Consider the following 17,199-nt stretch of genomic DNA (forward strand, 5'->3'; position numbering starts at 1 on the left):
CCCTGCCAGCGAGCATGGCCTCAGGACTGTTGGCCCCATGGGCTCAGGGCATGCTCCCCTCTCCCACCTCACCTGGCCATGGTCAGGGAAAGTTCCTGCCTCCAGGAGCATGAAATGGTGGTGATGGGGCCTGTCTCAGAGCCTGTACAGCCCCCACAGGCAGCCTCACTGGGGGTCTGAGGGTGCCAGCCGGCAGCTGACCACCTCTTCCTTCCCTTGGACATAAAGCTACAACATCACAACGGGCCTGTACCCATTTGAAGGGGACAACATCTACAAGCTGTTCGAGAACATTGGGAAGGGGGACTACACGATCCCGGGTGACTGTGGCCCCCCGCTCTCTGACCTGCTCAAAGGTGGGCGTTGCCCCTGTTTGTGGCCCAGTGTGGGGCACTTGGGCCTGTGTCGGCCAGAGGGTGTCCTGTCGGTGGCTGGGCTGGAGGCACAGACCCGAGGGGAGGCTGCCAGTGGATGATGGGTCTTGGGTTGGCCTGTGATCTCATCACCCTTTCTGCCTCCTGTGAGCAGAGTCCCAAGTGATCTTGCTACAGGGTGGCTCTTAGCGCCCAGACCTGCCTCCTCTGCATGCAGGGCCTGGCTTGCTGCGTCCCCCCTCCCCTGCAGGCTCTGCTCTTTGCTTTGAGCCTTTGCTTCGGGTTAGGCACCCTGAAGGCACTGGCTACTGTACCCACATCCCTTCTCTAGTGCCCAGCAGGGTCTGTGGGGCCTCTGCCTGCTGTTGCTCAGGCAGTGCAGCAGGTGGCGCTGGTTGCCCAACACATGCCAGGGCCCAGGAGAGCATGGGGGCATTCCTGTCCAGACTGCAGAGCCAGTTCATAGGTGCTGTGGCCAGTAGGATCTGTGCTGAGCCAGTCCCTCCCCCAGGTGGAGGCCCTGCCAGGGCACCAGGTCCTGCGCTCTTGGCTCAATTCACAGCGGCCCATCCTGGTGCTCAGTGTGCACAGCAGGGTGGGTGGCGTATGGATGACTGAGGTGGAACAGGCAGCAGGGAGTGGCAGGGGCCTGCCCAGCATGGTGACCTGGTGTCTGCTGATCTTCACAGGGATGCTGGAGTACGAGCCCACCAAGAGGTTCTCCATACGGCAGATCCGGCAGCACAGGTGAGCCTGGGCTGCCCTTCCTGCCCAGGTCTCTTCTGCTTGGCTTGCTGGGGCAACAGCGACCAGTTCGTGGGGAGATGAGCCAGCTGGATGTTTGGGTTGAGAGGACAGGGATGTGATGAAGACGACGCTGGGGTGGGCCCAGCAGGGCAGGCCCATGACCACCTTGTTGGGTGTTATGGGGCCACTTGTGAGTGTAGTAAGCACCCACTGCTGGCTTGTGAAGTGTGCCTCCCCCTATCTGCCCTTGATTTCCTCCCAAGAGTGGCAACAGGTTAGCCTGGGCCCCAGCAGCTCAGGGGCTCCAAGTGAGGAAGAGGGGACAGGGTGGCCGGGTCAGAGGTTCTGGACAGAGCTGCCTCCTCCTGCCAGTCTCCTCTAACCTCAGGGGTGAGGCTGTCTGGCATCCAAGAGCTGGCGCCAGCTTGGTCTGGGGTCCGGGAACCTACAGGCAGCCAGTCAGGATTAGGGTTTAAGGAGTGGCCCCCTGCCAGGGGAGTTTCTGGAATGGATACCTAGAGGCCTGGGCAGGCCCAGAGGGATGTGACGACAGTGGGCAGTTGTAAATCGGGGTGACCACAGAAGCCTCTATGGAGACCCCAGACTTCACTGATACCCCAGCTGTCTAGAGCCCTGGGTCCCAAGAGGACAGGGCCTCAGGGGTTGAGGTACCTTATCAGAGTCTGTGCTGGAGCTGGCAGGGGCCGGCCACAGAATCTTGACCCTGCTGACAGCCTCAAGGGCCTCGGCTGCTAGCCAGCAAGTGGACACACCAATCTGCAGAAACTTCTGTTAAGGGTCAAGAGCTGTGGGCCTCAAGGGCTCCTCCCTGGTGAGCAGAGGGCGTGGAGGAGGTTGGAGAGCAGCTAGGCAGGGTGGGCCCAGTGTCAGTGGGGTGTGCCGGTTCCTGGGTATCCATGCCAGCCCAGGCTTGCCATTTGCTGTGTTAGCATTCGGATTCTAGGTCTCTGGTGGCCGTGGTATTAGTATAAATACCTGAGGAAGGTCTGCGACCAGCTCCCGTCGTGTCTCCTGACCACTGCCTGGGTTTCTGTGGACTGTGCCACTCTGCCTCAAGGGGCAGGCCATAGTGCCCTGGGGACCTGTTTCACTCCTGTCTGGCCTTGGCTCCTAGGCCACGGGACAGTGTTGTGGTCTTAGCAGATGGCCTGATCCTGCAAAGACTGTGGCAGGCAGACGGTAGGGGAAGCAGCTGAGGGTCACAGCAGTCCCTGGCTCCTGCACGAGTGGTGGGACCAGTGGTCACTGAGGAGCCTGTCCTGATGGGCTCTTGTAGCTGGTTCCGGAAGAAGCATCCACTGGCAGAGGCCTTGGTGCCCATCCCGCCCAGCCCAGACACCAAGGACCGCTGGCGCAGCATGACAGTCGTGCCCTACCTGGAGGACCTACATGGCCGCACTGATGAGGATGAGGATGAGGACCTCTTTGACATTGAGGATGGCATCATCTACACCCAGGACTTCACCGTGCCTGGTGAGCTGGCAGACCCCATGCTGTGGGTGCAGAGCCAGCCCCGCCTGGATGTTCTTAAATTGAGCACCTGGCAGTATGCAGGGGGGCCAGCTGTGTTCTGGTGGCAGGTCCCTCCTCCCTGAAGGCTCCAGCCTGGTGCAGGCCACCTCCGTCCCCGGCTGCCAAGGCACAGCAGACAGGCCATAGGAGCTGCTGGACACCCGTGGGGCTGATGTTGCTGGGAGGGTTCCCTGGGCATCTGCCTCCTGTCAGCCCTCCTGGCCCAAGCCCAGTGGGAACAGGTGGGGAGACCTGCAGGGTGGAGGGAGGGACTTCTCACTGCAGTCCTCCCTCCCAGTCACTGGAGCCGCCTGCACTCTGACCCCATGTTGCCTTCTTCCCCAGGTGACGAGGAGGCGTCTGAGGCAGGGCTTAGCGAGGAGAGAGGCGTGCAGAAGAGCCAGGGTGCAGACCCCTGTGGAGAGAAGGCCCAGGAGGCTGGCACTGCGGTGGCCCCCGAGGAGGAGCTTGAGGCCTTAGTGTAGCCTGCTCCACACCGCCGCCTTGGCCAATCCCTAGTCCTCCTGAGTGTGTCCTGCCATAAAGCTTTGCCTGGCCCTGTGTCTGCAGGTGGATGCTTGCTGTGGCCTGGGCCCTCTCGTTCAAGGTCCCACTGGGGCTGTGGCCTCCAGGCTGTTTGAGAAAGAGTTGGTATACGAGGGGCCTGAGGCGAACCTGAGGCCAGCCGAGAAGGCAGGGCAGGGTGCGCAGGCAGGTCCCTGGAGCATGGGATGCCCACTGGCCAGAGGAGGGTCCCGGAATGTTAGAGTCCCTGGGTGGGCCCTGATATCCTCCCTGTCCTCAGGCCAGTCACCGTGCTCAGCAGCACCTGCGCCCTCCGGGCCCCTCAAGTAACTCACATGCAGCTGGCCCTCAGGCCCAAGGCCAGGGAGGTACAGCCAGGAGCCCTGCGCCCTAGCAAGCAGGACAGTGTCCTGGAGGCCTCTCGTGCCCTGGGGCACTTGGGTGCACACTGCCTCTTGCCAGCTACTGGGTGCTAGGCACTTTCTTGGGACCCGGGTTGTCCTGGGAGGAGAGGTGTGCACTGTGCCCCCCGCCCCGGGAGACCCTACTGGAGGGGGTCTGTGTCTGGTGTCTGATGGCTTTCTTCCCAGAACACTGGGGCCTTGTGTCAGACTGGTGGACTGAGTGAGAGTAAGGTTGAGCCCAGCCAGGTGCCCAGAGCCTCTGCTGGAGACGAGTCCTAGGCCACCCCTCAGTTTCCACAGCACCCAGTGAGAAGCCTCTGCATAGGGCTTCTCTGGCTGGGTCTATGCTTGCTCCCAAGGTCCACCTGAGGACCCCTCAAGCCTTCAGTCCCAGTGCTTTGACTTTAAGGAAGGTGGACCTGGCAGAGGAGGGGCTGAGGACTCGGACAGTGGACACCCTCTCCCTGCCTCTGTGCCTGATTGACTGGGTGGCTCCGGATGTGCCCTTGTGGTTGGAGCCCTACCCCTGACCTTGGCCCGACCACCCTTTACAGAAGCAGGACAGCCACTCTGGGTCTGGCCACGGCCCTCTCTCAGCTGCTCCTGGGCCAGCCCTGTCACTTCACCTGCCCCAAGACCCTCCTACTTTGAGCTCCTTGACTGCCCCACTCAGAATGGGGGTTTAGTCACCCACTCTGTAGGCTGCTCCCAGACCACAAGTTCTGGGTTGTGCCTGTGGAGGTAGCTTTTAAGCTTGTGTGTGTGTGTGTTGGAGGGGAGATGTCCCCTAGGTGCTCAGTACTCCGGCAGACAAGACGGCATTGTGTCTAACCCCCACCCACATTCCTTAGGACAGGTGGGCTGCTGTTACCAAGGTGCCTTTTAGAACTGATGGCTTCTGCACACAGTGGGTTCACAGTGAGTTCCCAAAGCTCTGGAAGTTCCTCCCATGAGGTGCTCTTGGCGCCCAAGAGCCGTGGGTAGTATCGCTTTCCACCACGTGTGCAGGGTGGGCATAGCCATGTCCTGTGTTGACAGTGGCCCCAGTGACTCCCAGTCAGTGCCCACTGGGCAGGGAGGGCTAGCAGTGATCCAGCCTGTGGTACCACAGGATGCTGGGCAGTTGGCAGCCAGCGGGCCTGGGGCAGGCAGAAACCCTGGTAGTGTGCCTGCTGAGCTTCATCCCCAGTGGGCTTGTGCCAGGTGTCCTCACTGGTGAGCATGCCAAACAGGCTGGAGGGCCTGAGGGCAGCCAGGCCCACCTGCAGGCAGACACCCACAGCACACACCTCAGCAGGCAGGTGAGCATGAGCAAGGGCCCTGTCCCACCAGCCCTCCCCCTCCATTGAGTGAGGTTCCTTCAGGAGACCCATCAGATCCTGTCAGAGGTCCAGGCGGGTGCAGTATATGGTGGGCAGAGGGAGTCCCTGTGCTTTTTGTTGCCTTTGGGAGGTATCTGGCCTGGCTACACAGAGGGCCCCCAGAACCCGAAGGTGGCTTTTGAGGGTGCACAGGTCCTTGGTCTGTCCTGGTGGTGGGCAGCAGGTGGCCTGGGCCTGGGGCTCTGGATGATGCTGCCCCTTGGCTTAGGCCACACTTGTGGTTTTCCTCCTAGGACAGGTCCCAGAAGAGGAGGCCAGTCAGAATGGACAGAGCCACAGCTTGCCCAAGGCTGTGTGCATGAACGGCACAGAGTCCGCGCAGCTGAGCTCCAAGACCAAGGTGGAGTGCCGGGCCAGTGCCACCAACCCTGCCCGCAAAGCCTGCTCCAGCAGCAAGATCCGCCGACTCTCAGCCTGCAAGCAGCAGTGAGGGCCCAGCCTGCAGGTGGTACGCGCCCAACCAGCTGGTGGGGGGATGGCAACCACAGCCAGGGCCGTTCTGGCACTCAGCCTGTCGGTGCAGTCCCCAGCAGTCCTGGGCTCTTGAGTCCCAGGGCCTAGAAGTGGTTGTTAGGTGAGACAGGAGACCTGGGCAGTGGCCTCTGAGCTGACATGTACTCAGTTTCCATCAGGGCAGGTTGGTGTCAGTGCCTGACTCCCAGTCCACTCAGCTCACGGCCCTGAGCTTTAACAACCCCCATCTCTGTTGGTCCTGCTGGTCACTGCAGCCTGTGCAGCTATGGGGCCGGGCTCAGCAGCTCATGGCCTGTCTTTGCAGGGCCGGGGATGTAGTAGAGGCCATTTTCTGAAGGGTGCTGTCCTGCCACACCAGCACCTGTGGTCTTTACTGGGCCAAATTCCCTTCCCACTCAGGGCTCAACTGGAGCCACTGGCTCTGTGTGCTCAGGCCACTCCCAAGAGAGAGGCTCTTGAGGTGGCTGTGTGGGTGGCAGAGGGGACCAACCCTGCCTGGCTGCTTGTGCTCTGAGCGTCCTGAGGGGCTGAGTCATCCTAGATGCTGCTGGACTCCCAGGGCACCTCCTCCAGTTCTGCCTGCCCCACCCCACCCAGGGTCCAGAGCCAGCCTGCAGGGTGGGAAGTTGCTTTTGGGGAAGGGCCAGGCCTGCTGTCAATTTACTCTGGGGAATGACTCTCAGGGTAGGCTCCCTGGGCCAGGGCCCAGGAACCTGGCAGCCCCCATCCATGGGCTTGTTTCCCCATCTTTGCAGTGGGCCATTAGTGCAGGCTGCCCCTCAGGAAGCAAAGAGGTCCAGGTGCCCAGAGTGACCTGCCTCTGTCCTCCCGCAGCCTGTTTCCAGGAGCCCTGGCCAGGTGCCATGGCCCAGGCCCTCCTCAGTCTTCCTGTCAGCTCTTGGTCCACTGCCTGCCCAGGAAGGTGGCCGCCATGCCTCTGTGCTGACTGCTCAGGACGTCAGGCGCACAAGGGCCAGGACTGGGGTTGGCAGGGACTTGGGCCTGGCCCTGCCCTCACCCCTCTGCACACAGCACCGCTGGACAGTAGACACCACTTGACTTTGCCGTCCTGTGTGGAGCCTCCCCAGGGAGAGGGAGGGAGGGGCCTGGCCTCTGAGATGCACTTTATGTTTAGACTACTGGCTCTCCAGCCACCTCCATGGTCTCCACTCTGCTCCTGTCAGGGCCTCCCATGCCTGCGGACTGGAGATCAGGCCTCTGGCAGCCGCCTTGCATGCAGAACCACCCGAGGGAGCCGCTGGCTGCCTTGTTTTTGTCATTTGGTTGGTTCCTTTTCTCTTTTCTTTTTTAAATAAAACAGGTGGATTTGAGCTATGGCTGTGCAGGTGTTTGGGAGTTGTCGGGAGGTAGGTGGGGCTGGCAGGTGGGAGCATGGTGGCCCACAGATGGTCATGGCTTCTTGCTGAGGCAGTGGGATCTAGACTTCTGGACTCAGTGGCCAGGGCCTGTGAAAGACCGTGACCTTCCTCCCCCAAGGCCATTGCCGTCTTGGGTCTTCAGAGAAAACCCAGAGCAAATCAGAATATGCAGTAAATATTTATGATCAACCAGAAAAACAAAAACACAACAGGAAACCCATCACTGGATGGTACGGACAGGGCGGAGAGCTTGGAGGAGCGGCAGGGGCTGCTCAGCCGCGGGCTGCCCCATCTTTTGGCAATAAATAAAGCTTGGGAAACTTGAAACCGTGTCACCTGGGCTGTCTCCTTCACGTCTCAACACTGGCGGGCCACATGCGGAGGGTGGGGGTGTGGGTGTGGGGCGGCAGCCGGCCCGGTTATTGCTCGAGTGGGAGGTAAACGACTTCGGCGGGCGGGCGGTGACTCCCGCGTGCACCCGGCCCGCGTCGGCCCCCAGCCCGAGCTCGCGGTCCTCACACAGGCCTTGGGCCACGGACCCTCTGCCCGTGGGGGCCCAGGGCCGCTGGAGGTTGCTCACTAGTCTTAAGAGAACTTATGGTTCTCCCGCCACTCGAGCCTCGCCCCTCGGGATGTCCTATGACCACCAAGCGCCCAGAGGGGGCGGTGCCCGCACACCCAGGGCTGCGAGACGCGGCGGGCTGGGCGCTGGGCGCAGCAGCGAAGGGCGCCCGGCACACGTGCTGGACTCGCGCCCCAGCTTGGTCCTGGGCGGCGCCGGAAAAGCTGCCGAGGTGGGATGGGGACACTGGGATTAGGCTGGACTGTGGTCGGGGGACGTGGGGGCCGCGGCGACGACCAGCGCTGGGGCCGCGGCGACAGGCTCGGCGAGGCGCGGTGGGAAGAGTCTCTCATCGAGGCTGGCCGCCAGCTTGTCCAGCAGCGCCCCCGTGGGCTCGACGCATAGACCCGAGCCTGGGCAGCCCCCGCCAGGCTCCTCCTCAATGACGGGGATGCTTGGGTCGTCGCCAGTGCTGGCAAGCACGCGGCCATCGAGTGGGCAGTCGACGCTGTCGCCCCGGCGCAAGGGCGCACGCGTGGGCCGTGGCGCTCCGGGGGGTGGGGCCGCGCCACCCGTGGCTGGAGCCACGCGGGCACCACCGGGGTCACTGTGTTGCCGGCCGCGCTGCCACTGCTTGCGTGCGTGCGGGTGCACGCGGGCGCGGTGGCGCGTGGCAGCAGGTGCGTCGTCAAAGTGCGGGTCGTGGCGCAGGAACTCGTGGAAGAGCGCGTCTGTCTTCTCATCGATGCTATAGTCGCGCCGCGGACGACGTGGCCAGGCGCGTGGGCTGCGTGGCGGGGCCGGAGCGGCGGGTGGCTCGGCGGCATCGTCTCCTGCACCACGGCCCTCGATGCTGGCGTAGCCGCTGTCCATCTGCAGCAGCCGGCGCGCTTCGCCGTCTTTGGGTCGCGGCGCGGGAGGTGAGGGCGGCGGGAAGGCCGGGGGCGCGCCCCCAGACCCAGAGCTGTCGCCGCTGCGCACTGAATCGCGATCATTGCCGCTGCTGCTGTGGTCTGAGGCAGCGGCCGCGTGCAGCTCCAGGGAGGCACGCAAGCTCCACAGGTCGCGGTAGCTGGCCTGGGTCTGCTCGGGGTCTGGCTCCAGTTGCTGCTGCTGCTGCTGCTGCTGTGGCTGCTGCTGCAGTCCTGCGCCAACGCTGTGCTCTGGGGGCGACTCGGGGCTCGCTCCTCCCGCCGCCTCGGCTGCCTCTAGCCTGCAAGCCAGGCCACGGCTGTCAGAGCCCACCAGCTGAACCCCTCCCAGCCGGCCACCCGCCTCTGGGTCAGGGAGGGTGGGCACAGAGGTACTGGGGGACTGGGCTGCTTGCCAACCCAAAAGCTGATGTAGGTCCCCAGCATCTGCTGAGGCTGCAGAAACAGGCCACCCCAAGAGTTAACATTCTTCCCGAGTCCCTCTTCCTGGGCTCTTGGTGGAAGTGGGGGGCCACAGGAGAGGAACTAGACCAAGATGAGTTCAGCCTGTCCTCTGTTCCTTAGTGGGTCACCTCACTCACCCATCACATAGGACCAGAAGGGTGATGCACAAGAGTGAAGGGTCACCTGCTCACACAGGAGTAACCCAAGCTTGGACTGCACTTCTGGGTCCCATTCCCACATCCCACTGGTTTGGCTATGGGGCTTCAGGACAGTTGCCTTTGGGTTGGGGTGGAGAAGGACGTTGCTGGAGAAAGGGGTCAAAATAGTTTCTGAGAAACAACTGTCCATCCTAAGGAGAATGGGCAGGTGGGAGAAGGCCTGGAACCGAGCAGCCCTTCAGGCCTCGAATTCCACTGGGAAATAGCAACACCAGGATGGACAGAAGTCCATGGTGGCCCTGCTTAGGCAGGTGTCCCATCTTGGGGACCCTGGGGCCATCATCCAGGGCCATGCCCACCCGCCTGCCCTTACCCAGTCTTTCCCTCCTTCCCTCCTCCTCCGGTCCTCGCTGGAGAGGTAGCCCCTGCAAGGCTGCCAGGGGGTTGCGAGTGGAAGTCCACAGGACCAGGAGGGAGCTCCCTGAGCCACCTAGGGGGGATGGAGCAGGGCAGGGGCCCACAGGTCCACCCCTAGCGCCTCTATCTATTGAAAAATACCTGCCGAGAGAGGGGGGTGGGCTGGTGGGGCTGGCCAGAAAGGGACTGGGGGGTGGGAAGGCCACGGCGTCGCCAGCTCTAGCAATGTACTGGATGAAGTCTGCATGGGGGGTGTCCCCTTCCTGCTCCATGCTCTCGCTGGCTGCTCGCTGCCGTTGGAAGTGGTGCCGCTTGGGGGAACCTATAAAGGGAAAGAATGGTCAGTCTGTCTGTGCCTCTGTCCCCCATGCCCATGTCAGACCCCAGCTGGCAGCTCCCAGGCTGTGGACAGTGGGTCCCAGGATTTGTGCATGCTAAAGCACAGGTGAGGAGACTGAGGCAGAGGGCAGAAAGACGAAGACCAAAAAGCAGGCACCATGTAAAGGTTTTAGGTAGAAGTAGTGCCCCCAGAGCAGCCCTGGCCAGACAGATGCAACTAGGTGCACAGGCACAGCCCGGCTCAAAGTGCAAAGTGGAGGCTGTGGGAGTCCGGGTAAGAGGCGGCATCCTGGCCTGGGGAATTCTGGGGGACTGTTCCACAGTCCTGGTTAGGTTTGCGACACCCCAACTGCGCCATCTCAAAATGCCTTCTTTCAGCTGAAACAGGGCAGCCTACAGGCTTTTGCCTTCCCCATATCCCCTGCCAGAAGCTGCCTGGGTGGACCAGATGAAAGAGAAGTCACCCACCAGGTCTTAACCACATCACCCAGCCACACCTTCCTTTTCTTGCTACAGGAGGCCTCTCAGGATGATGGCTCCTACTACCTTACCTGGACAAGGGGAAAAGGCACCCCGGGCCTGACTGGCCAACCCTCTGAGCTGCCGTGCCCCACTAAGGTCTCCTGGGCAGGGAGGATTAAACCATCAGGGCACCTCTTTCCCCACAACCCTGCACACATCCTCCGTTTAGGGGTCAGCAAACTGCTGCCCACAAGCCTAACCTGCCCCCCACTTGCAGGTGGAAATGAAGTTTTACTGGCACTCCTCTTCACTGACTCTTCCCCGGCTGCTCCCTAGCTTCAGTAGCGCCCGAATAGTTGAGACAAAACTATCTGGCCGTAAGACACAAATACTACAGTCCAGGACTTCACAGAAAACATTGGCTGATCCTGGCCTAGTCCAGCCGCGTTGCTCCCGACCAAAGGAGAGGACTCTTCCCAGGGAGGAGTCCCTTGGGCAGATGTCTGCACAGCACAGCTGAACCTCTGGCTGAGAGCTGGGCCTGCGCACAGGGCCTGGGGCACGCAGGGAGGAATGCTGGGCAGAGGCCTGGCCTCAGAACTTCTGTGCCAGGTGGCCTGTGTGTCACCAGACGGCAACCAGCCAGGGTGCAGGGAACCTTGGAACCATGACAGCCCCTCTACAGTCAGCCAGGCCCTGGGTCCTCCTGCCAGCCACTGGCCCACAGGGCTGATGGCTTAGCTAGGGACCGTGGCCCTCCCTGGGGCAGAGCTTTCTGCACTGTGACTACCTACCAACACACCTCCTGGGCCTTGCTGCCTACCAGGAACTGAGGCTCACCTCTCGTGTCCAGACTGGATGCTCGCTGACTGGGCTCCAGTTTCCACTTCTTGACCTTGAAGTAGGGGCTGGCTCCATCCAGGCTGGCATGGCGGCGCAGGCGGGTGAAGAACTGCAGCATGGTGCCTGCCCCAGAGCCTGCTCCTGCCTCCCCAGGCTCTGCTGCAGCCCCAGGCCCAGCCCCAGGCCCTGGCCCTGGCCCAGGCCCGCCAGCCTTGGCACTCCTGGGACCTATGTCCAGCTGGGAGGGAAATGGGAGTTCTTAGGGATATTCCCCTCCTCTTGGTCCTGCATTTTAGCCCCTGCCAAGACAGAGTGTCCCAACACCCCAGACCCACCAAATGGAGAGGTGGAACCTGCCTGAAAAGGTAGGACAGAGCCCTTGGTGGGTTGTGGCCTGTGGCCTCCTCCCTCTGAGACCCTGCCTCCCTCAGGCCAGCTCTGCCCCTGCCCAGGCAAAGACCTCCAACACAGGCGTTTCTGAGGGTGCGTGGCTAGCTCTCTTCCCAGGGCTAGAGGCGGCTGGCCACACCCTCTCCAGCACCTGGGCATTCCTCCTGGGTGTGAGGACCATTCCAGGCAAGGAAGGTCATGGCGGGTGAGAGGCCACAGGCTGGTCAGTCCCAGTGGACAGCAGGGAAGGGCAGGAGCCCATTCTCTGGGCACTCTGGGAAAACACAGGAGAGCCCCTACCGAAGTGCCTTCCCCAGAGCCGCTGGATGCCGAGGGGCTGATCTCCGCAAAGTCGGCAGTGCCGGCGGCCGAGTTGTAGGGGTCACCTGGCAGGGCGGAGCTGGGGCCCACAGAGCGGCCAGTGAGGGCCTTCCCCGGGGGCTGTGGGACAGAGCCAGGTGGGGAGGAAGCAGCAACAGGTCAAAGAGCACAGGTGGCCAGCAAGGGGCACGAGGGCTCAGCCTCACCATCACCAGCCACCCCAGCAGACCATTCCTCACCCCCAGAGGCCCCCCTGCCACTGAGCCCTGGGGTGGGCTGCCACCCCTCCCTCACCTGGAATATGGCCAGGCTATCTTTGGGGGTGGTGGCAGGGTGCGGGGTAGTGGCCACGCTGGCCTCGCCAGAATCACACTCATGTATGGTGACGATCTTGAGGGGTGGCAGGTGCAGATGGGTGAGCCGGGCGTTCTTGAGGTGGTGGAAGTCCCCTTCTGTCAGGGTGTACCTGCGAGGAGCACCCACCAGGCCCCTTGCTGCATGCTGCTGGGCCCCACAGACAGGAGGCCCTGGCCCTCAGCTGACTAGCAGGCCCTCCCTGGACAGCAGCCCCCTGCCAGGCCCTCACCTGCGGCCCTTGTCCTGTGCCTTCCGGCTCTGTTCAAACAGGGCAGCCTCGTTGAAGGAGACCCGGCGGCCCGTGGAGCTGGTGGACAGGAAGCGCTCGGTCTCCACATCCTGGCCCTCGGGGTCCTCCCCCCTGAAGTCGGGGTCTGCGAGGAGAGCCAAAGAGGGTGGGCCCCGGGTGGGCCAGTCTTCATCCTGGGTGGGCCTCCGGGCAGGGTGGGACAGGAAGGGGCGCAGGGTGGAGTGACCGAAGGACAGGGTGGGCTGGGGAGGCGGGCCGGGCGGGCACTCGCTCATCCGCTCACACACTCACTCGCTCAGCACGCGTGTGCGCACCTACGCCTGGGCGTTAAGGAAACAGAGATGAGTCGGAATCGAGCTGCGCCCAGTCTGGTGGGGGAGACAGACAGACACAGACGGTCAGGCGGCCCGAGGGGGCAGGCAGTGGCTGAGGGGCGGGCAGGCAGGTGGGTAGGCAGACAGACAAATGGCCAGAGGTGGGGGGAGAAGAGGTGGGTGGACCCCTCACCTTGGGCAGGGTGGGTGCTGTTGTCCAGGTAGGTGGTGGTGGTCTTCTCTGCTTCCTCCATGGCCCTGGGGAGGCAGAGCCAGGACGTAAAATGACAGCGACCTCAGCCCCAGGGCCCCAAGCTTGTGCACCCATCTTGGAGGCCCCACCTGCCAGTCAGTCAGCTCCCAGCACCTGGGAAAGGGGACACATACCTGTTGAAGCGTTGGTGGACCTCCCAGCAGCGCTTGCACAAGAGCAGGACACCGGACAAGACCACCAGAGTGCCCCCGACAAACAGCGACATGACCACCACCAGCAGCACGTAGTTGTCCAGTATAGGGTCTGGCGCAGCCTGCAGATGTAGAGGCGAGGGTCAGGGTCCCGCCACTGGGCCGACATCCCATCTACCCCACGTCCCCAGGTCACCCACCGTGGGATGACTGGTGGCATTGTCCCACGATGTCGTCAGGGCAGCCGTGGCGGTGGTGGCCGCAGCTGTGGCCATGGTGGCCGTCGGCTGCATGGTGAAGGCTGGGACAGGAGGGCAGGGCCTGCTCAGCTCCAGCTCAATGGCCCCTTCCCACCAGAGCTGCTGGAAACAGGCGCCCTCTTCCCTCCCAGGAGCAGAAGCCCACACAGGCCAATGACTCATGGGCAGGCAGCAGAGCCCTGCAGCAGCCCCCACCTGCTCTGACCAGTGCTGGGTGGGCCCAGTGCAGGACATCTCTAGGAACCTCCATTTTGCCACGTTTACCTCTTGGGAGGTGGGATTGTGCATGCCCTGTATTACAACTGCCTCCCCAGGGAATGTGGTCAGCCCAGCAAGGTAGGGCAGGTGGGGGCCTGCCAGGCAAAGGAAAGTGCCCCTCCAGACACAGAGAAAGTGAGGCCATGTCGCACACACAGGCGAGACCCCGGTGAGACCCAGGGACCTCCTCTGGGGAGAGGAAAAGGTGGCTTAAGGATGCGCAGTGCAGATGAGGCAGAGACTTTAAGCGCACCCCCCACCTCTGGGGGCACGGAATGGCTGCACCAGTGACCCCCAAGTCACGACACAAGAGGTAAAGGTCCCCCCTGCCCACGCTGGTGGGAAAGGAGAGGACAAAGGAGGCACATCTGTTCCTGCCCTGAGAATCTTGTTCCCATGGTGACGGTGTGCGCAGGCCGAGATGGGGGGCGGGTTGCCAGGCAGAGGGAGGGCGGGAAGGGGGCGCGGGGGAGGAGGCCTCCTGCAGGGGCGCCCCAGTCGCGGCGGCAAGATGGCTGCGCCACCAGCCAGCGCCCGCAGAAACCAGCCCAGTGGACCGGCCTCCATGGCTGCTCGCGCTTGGGGGGAAACTGAGGCTGCGGATGGTCAGCACTCGGGAAGGGGCTGCCTGGAAATTGCACCTGATCCACCCCGGGGCTGGAAGGACCCATGAAGCTCAGGGACCGAGGGTAGTCCCGCTTTTCATACTGGCCCCAAGTCGGCACGCCACGCGCCAGCCCCTTTTCCCAAGGAAGAAGGGCGCGCAGGCTCCGGAGTTGCTTGCCACTTTCGGGCTCTAATCCCCTGGACCGCGGAGAAACAGGCGCAGAGAAAGGAAGGTGCCGGGCAAGACCAGGTGTCCTCAGCGGTCCCCGTCATAGGCTAGAAGGGGGATCGCCAATTTGGGGGGAGGGGGCGCTTATGTAGGTCGGGAAAGGAGTTCAGGCTGGAGAAGGTGGGGCAGAAGGAAGGGATGGTTATGGGAGGAGACACGGAAGATGGCTGCAAGCCGCAGGCAGGAGATGGGCTGGGGGGGATGAGAGCTCAAGGCGGAGGTCCCCACGGGCGGTCCCTGGCCCTAACCCCGAGCCGGCCGGGGTTAGACAGCAGAGAACCTGACAGCAGGCTAAGCGGGGAGGCTAAGGTGCCATCGCCCTCACCCGACCTCACCGGGGAAACTGAGGCCAGGGAAAGGGCGTGGGCGGGGTCCCTCTCCAGGTCGCCAGACGAAGGGAAGGTGCGGAGCCGCGCTGGCCGCCTCCAGGCCCAACCAGTTCCTCCGCGTCCTCCCACCCGTCAGGCGCAATCATGCGGGAAAAGGCGGGTGGTCTGGAGCCCGGGCGCGCCCCGATGCCTGCCGCCATCCCGGCCGCGCGCGCGGTCCGCCCGCCCCCGCCCGCCCCGGCCCGGCGCGCCTACCTCAGCGCCGGGGCGTGCGGCCCATGGGCTGCGGGCTGCGCTGCGGGCGGCGGCTGAGCGGCGTTCCCGGCTGGCTCCAGCACCTGGTGGCCGCGGAGCCGGCGGAGAATTTATGAATGGAGAGCGCGACGCGCGGGGGAGGCCGGCGCGAGAGGAGGGGCCGTGCACGTGACCGCGTTGGCGGCGCTCCCGCTCCGGCCCACTTGGTACGCCCGGTGCAGCCGGGTCCCCAGCCGACCGCCCCCGCCGCTCTGGCCGCGGCGTCTGGCTAGTTCTGCGCCGGCCACCGCCTCCCTTTCCCTTCCGGCGGGGGCGGGGGGCGGAGCCTGCGCTCCTGTTCCCCGCCCCCACCCCCCAGTGCAGCTGCCTCTTCCCGCAGAGGCCGACCAGCAGCCCCAGCACCGCTGCATAACTCATCTACCCTGGGTCCTGGGGTTTTCGGGGACACAGCGCCAGCGCGGAGGCCTGGAGTGCACGACTCCTCATACCCCAGGTCCCAAGAAACAAAGCCAGAAGATTTGAGATACACAGCCTCCCCTTGGGCACAGGACTCCCCCTAGTCTAACCTGGGAAAACCCAAGTTGGTGGGCCAGGGAGTCCTGGGGTGCACAGACAGACCACCTTGCTCCTCCCTTGGGAGTATGGAAGGCACACAGCCATGGCCTCTCGTGACACACAATTTCCCCAGTCTAGGGATCCTCAGGATGTACCAGCCAGGTGATCTGGTGCACTTCCCTAGTCAGTTTCCCCTGTATAGGTTCCTGTGGGCACTGTCAAGAGCTTGCCATACCTCCTTTGCAGATTCCCCCCCCCCCCCCCCGTTCTCACTTCATGGCACACATGATAACAGCTGCTCAAAGTTGAACTGAGTTCCCCCTACTGTACCAAGGCCTTGTGGGTGACACTTAAGCAGAAACCCCACATTTTTTGTGCTAGGGACCAAAATAAGGGTCTCTACCATGTTAATTGCATGCACTGGGAGCCCCGACAGCCAACCCTCAAAGCTGCCTCTTTTTTCTTCCTTTCAGACATATCTTTCAGGTGATCTTTTTAATTGTTCAGTCCACCAAATCTGCCACTAGCTTGGTCAAGTGGACTCTCCTCCCAGCTTACTAGGGCCTGCCCTCCACACCTGACATCTTTCATCCAAAAAAAGCTTATTCTGGAATGTGGCAAGCCCTGTTCAACTTTAGAGCTCTCCTATTTGCAAATGCCCCCCCACACACATGGGTCCTTGAAAGATTCACCCTCCTACACACATACACACTCTATGTCTTCAGCTTTTCCAAATGTCAACATTTCAGGACCCATCCCTTAGCTACCTCTGCTGACAGCAGCTGCCACACACAGTCTGGATCCCTGGTCCCATCTAGTACAGTTGAGTATCCTATTTGCTCTTGTGCATTGTCTCCCCGCTAATCCTAGGAGCTCCAGGCACAGAATTTATTTTCTGACTGTGTCCCAGTCTCAGCACAGGGCAGGTACACAGGAGGTAGTGGGCATGCTCTTACTGAGTTGCAGCCAAGTGAAAAATGCCCAGGCAAGCTTGAACCCCATGAGCAAAGACCTGGAAATAGGTTAAGTGTGTTTGCAGAAGACGAAGAAAGGAGACCACTGGTGGTGGTGTGGGTCCCAGTAGGGGAAGGTCATGGTCAGGTTTCAGATGTTTTTTTTGGGGTGGGGCGTACCAGGGATTGAACCCAGGGGCACTTGGCTACTGAGCCACATCCCCACCGCAATTTTTTATTTTATTTAGAGACAGGCTCTCACTGGATTGTTTGCGCCTTGCTCTCTGCCTTTGAACTCGCTATTCTCCTGCCTCGGCCTCCAGAGCCGCTGGGATTACAGCGTGTGCCACAGCTCCCGGCAGGTTTCAGATTTTTAAACAGACTCTTCTGGCACCCGTGGTGAGGCAGAGAGGAGGCCTGGGCAATTAGGGCCAGAGATAGCGGTCCACTGGGTGGACAGGAAAAGACAGGGTGGAATTCTCATGTCTTCCCAGGTTTGGGCCCCAAATAATGGTGCTGCCCTCACCCATAGGATACTAGGAGTGGGGACCCGACAGAAGTCATCAGCTGGTTGGATTTGAGGAGCCCATTACGTTTCCCCTTATTATGAAGTAGTTGGTGGCTTATGAAGACCCTTCCCCTGTATTAAGAAGTAGTTGGTGGCTTATGAAGAACCTTTCCCTGTATTATGAAGTAGTTGGTGGCTTATGAAGACCCGGGACTAAGAAACTTTAGAAGTGCG

The 17,199-nt window shown here is 62.1% G+C and overlaps 2 protein-coding genes across 11 annotated transcripts in view; one reads left to right on the forward strand and one right to left on the reverse strand.

Moving 5' to 3' along the window:
- The window catches only part of Stk11 (serine/threonine kinase 11), a 21,206-nt gene extending 14,061 nt beyond the window's left edge, over positions 1–7,145 (forward strand). For 3 of the 6 annotated variants that reach the window (XM_078032513.1, XM_013361472.4, XM_078032509.1), the window contains 5 exons: positions 229–356; positions 1,064–1,121; positions 2,419–2,615; positions 5,204–5,413; positions 6,274–7,145. In XM_078032513.1, coding sequence (XP_077888639.1) covers positions 229–356; positions 1,064–1,121; positions 2,419–2,615; positions 5,204–5,413; positions 6,274–6,755 — 1,075 coding nt within the window. In that variant the 3' untranslated portion in view covers positions 6,756–7,145. Of the gene's footprint in view, positions 1–228; positions 357–1,063; positions 1,122–2,418; positions 2,616–2,999; positions 3,060–5,198 lie in introns of all 6 variants that reach the window. The other 3 variants (XM_021730819.3, XM_005331960.4, XM_078032518.1) reach the window with 3 other exon arrangements.
- The window catches only part of Cbarp (CACN subunit beta associated regulatory protein), a 17,425-nt gene continuing 7,209 nt past the window's right edge, over positions 6,984–17,199 (reverse strand). The window contains exons 1-10 of one of the 5 annotated variants that reach the window (XM_078032491.1): positions 14,950–15,232; positions 13,213–13,313; positions 12,995–13,134; positions 12,801–12,865; positions 12,273–12,417; positions 11,981–12,152; positions 11,666–11,806; positions 10,973–11,213; positions 9,473–9,653; positions 6,984–8,593 (exon numbers count right to left, since the gene is read on the reverse strand). In XM_078032491.1, coding sequence (XP_077888617.1) covers positions 7,633–8,593; positions 9,473–9,653; positions 10,973–11,213; positions 11,666–11,806; positions 11,981–12,152; positions 12,273–12,417; positions 12,801–12,865; positions 12,995–13,134; positions 13,213–13,305 — 2,139 coding nt within the window. In that variant the 5' untranslated portion in view covers positions 13,306–13,313; positions 14,950–15,232 and the 3' untranslated portion in view covers positions 6,984–7,632. Of the gene's footprint in view, positions 8,594–9,472; positions 9,654–10,972; positions 11,214–11,665; positions 11,807–11,980; positions 12,153–12,272; positions 12,662–12,800; positions 12,869–12,994; positions 13,135–13,212; positions 13,314–14,949; positions 15,233–17,199 lie in introns of those variants that run through there. The other 4 variants (XM_078032483.1, XM_078032501.1, XM_078032496.1 and 1 more) reach the window with 4 other exon arrangements.

This window comes from Ictidomys tridecemlineatus, chromosome 2 (genome assembly GCF_052094955.1).
Source record: "Ictidomys tridecemlineatus isolate mIctTri1 chromosome 2, mIctTri1.hap1, whole genome shotgun sequence".
Classification (NCBI taxonomy): Eukaryota; Metazoa; Chordata; class Mammalia; order Rodentia; family Sciuridae; genus Ictidomys; species Ictidomys tridecemlineatus.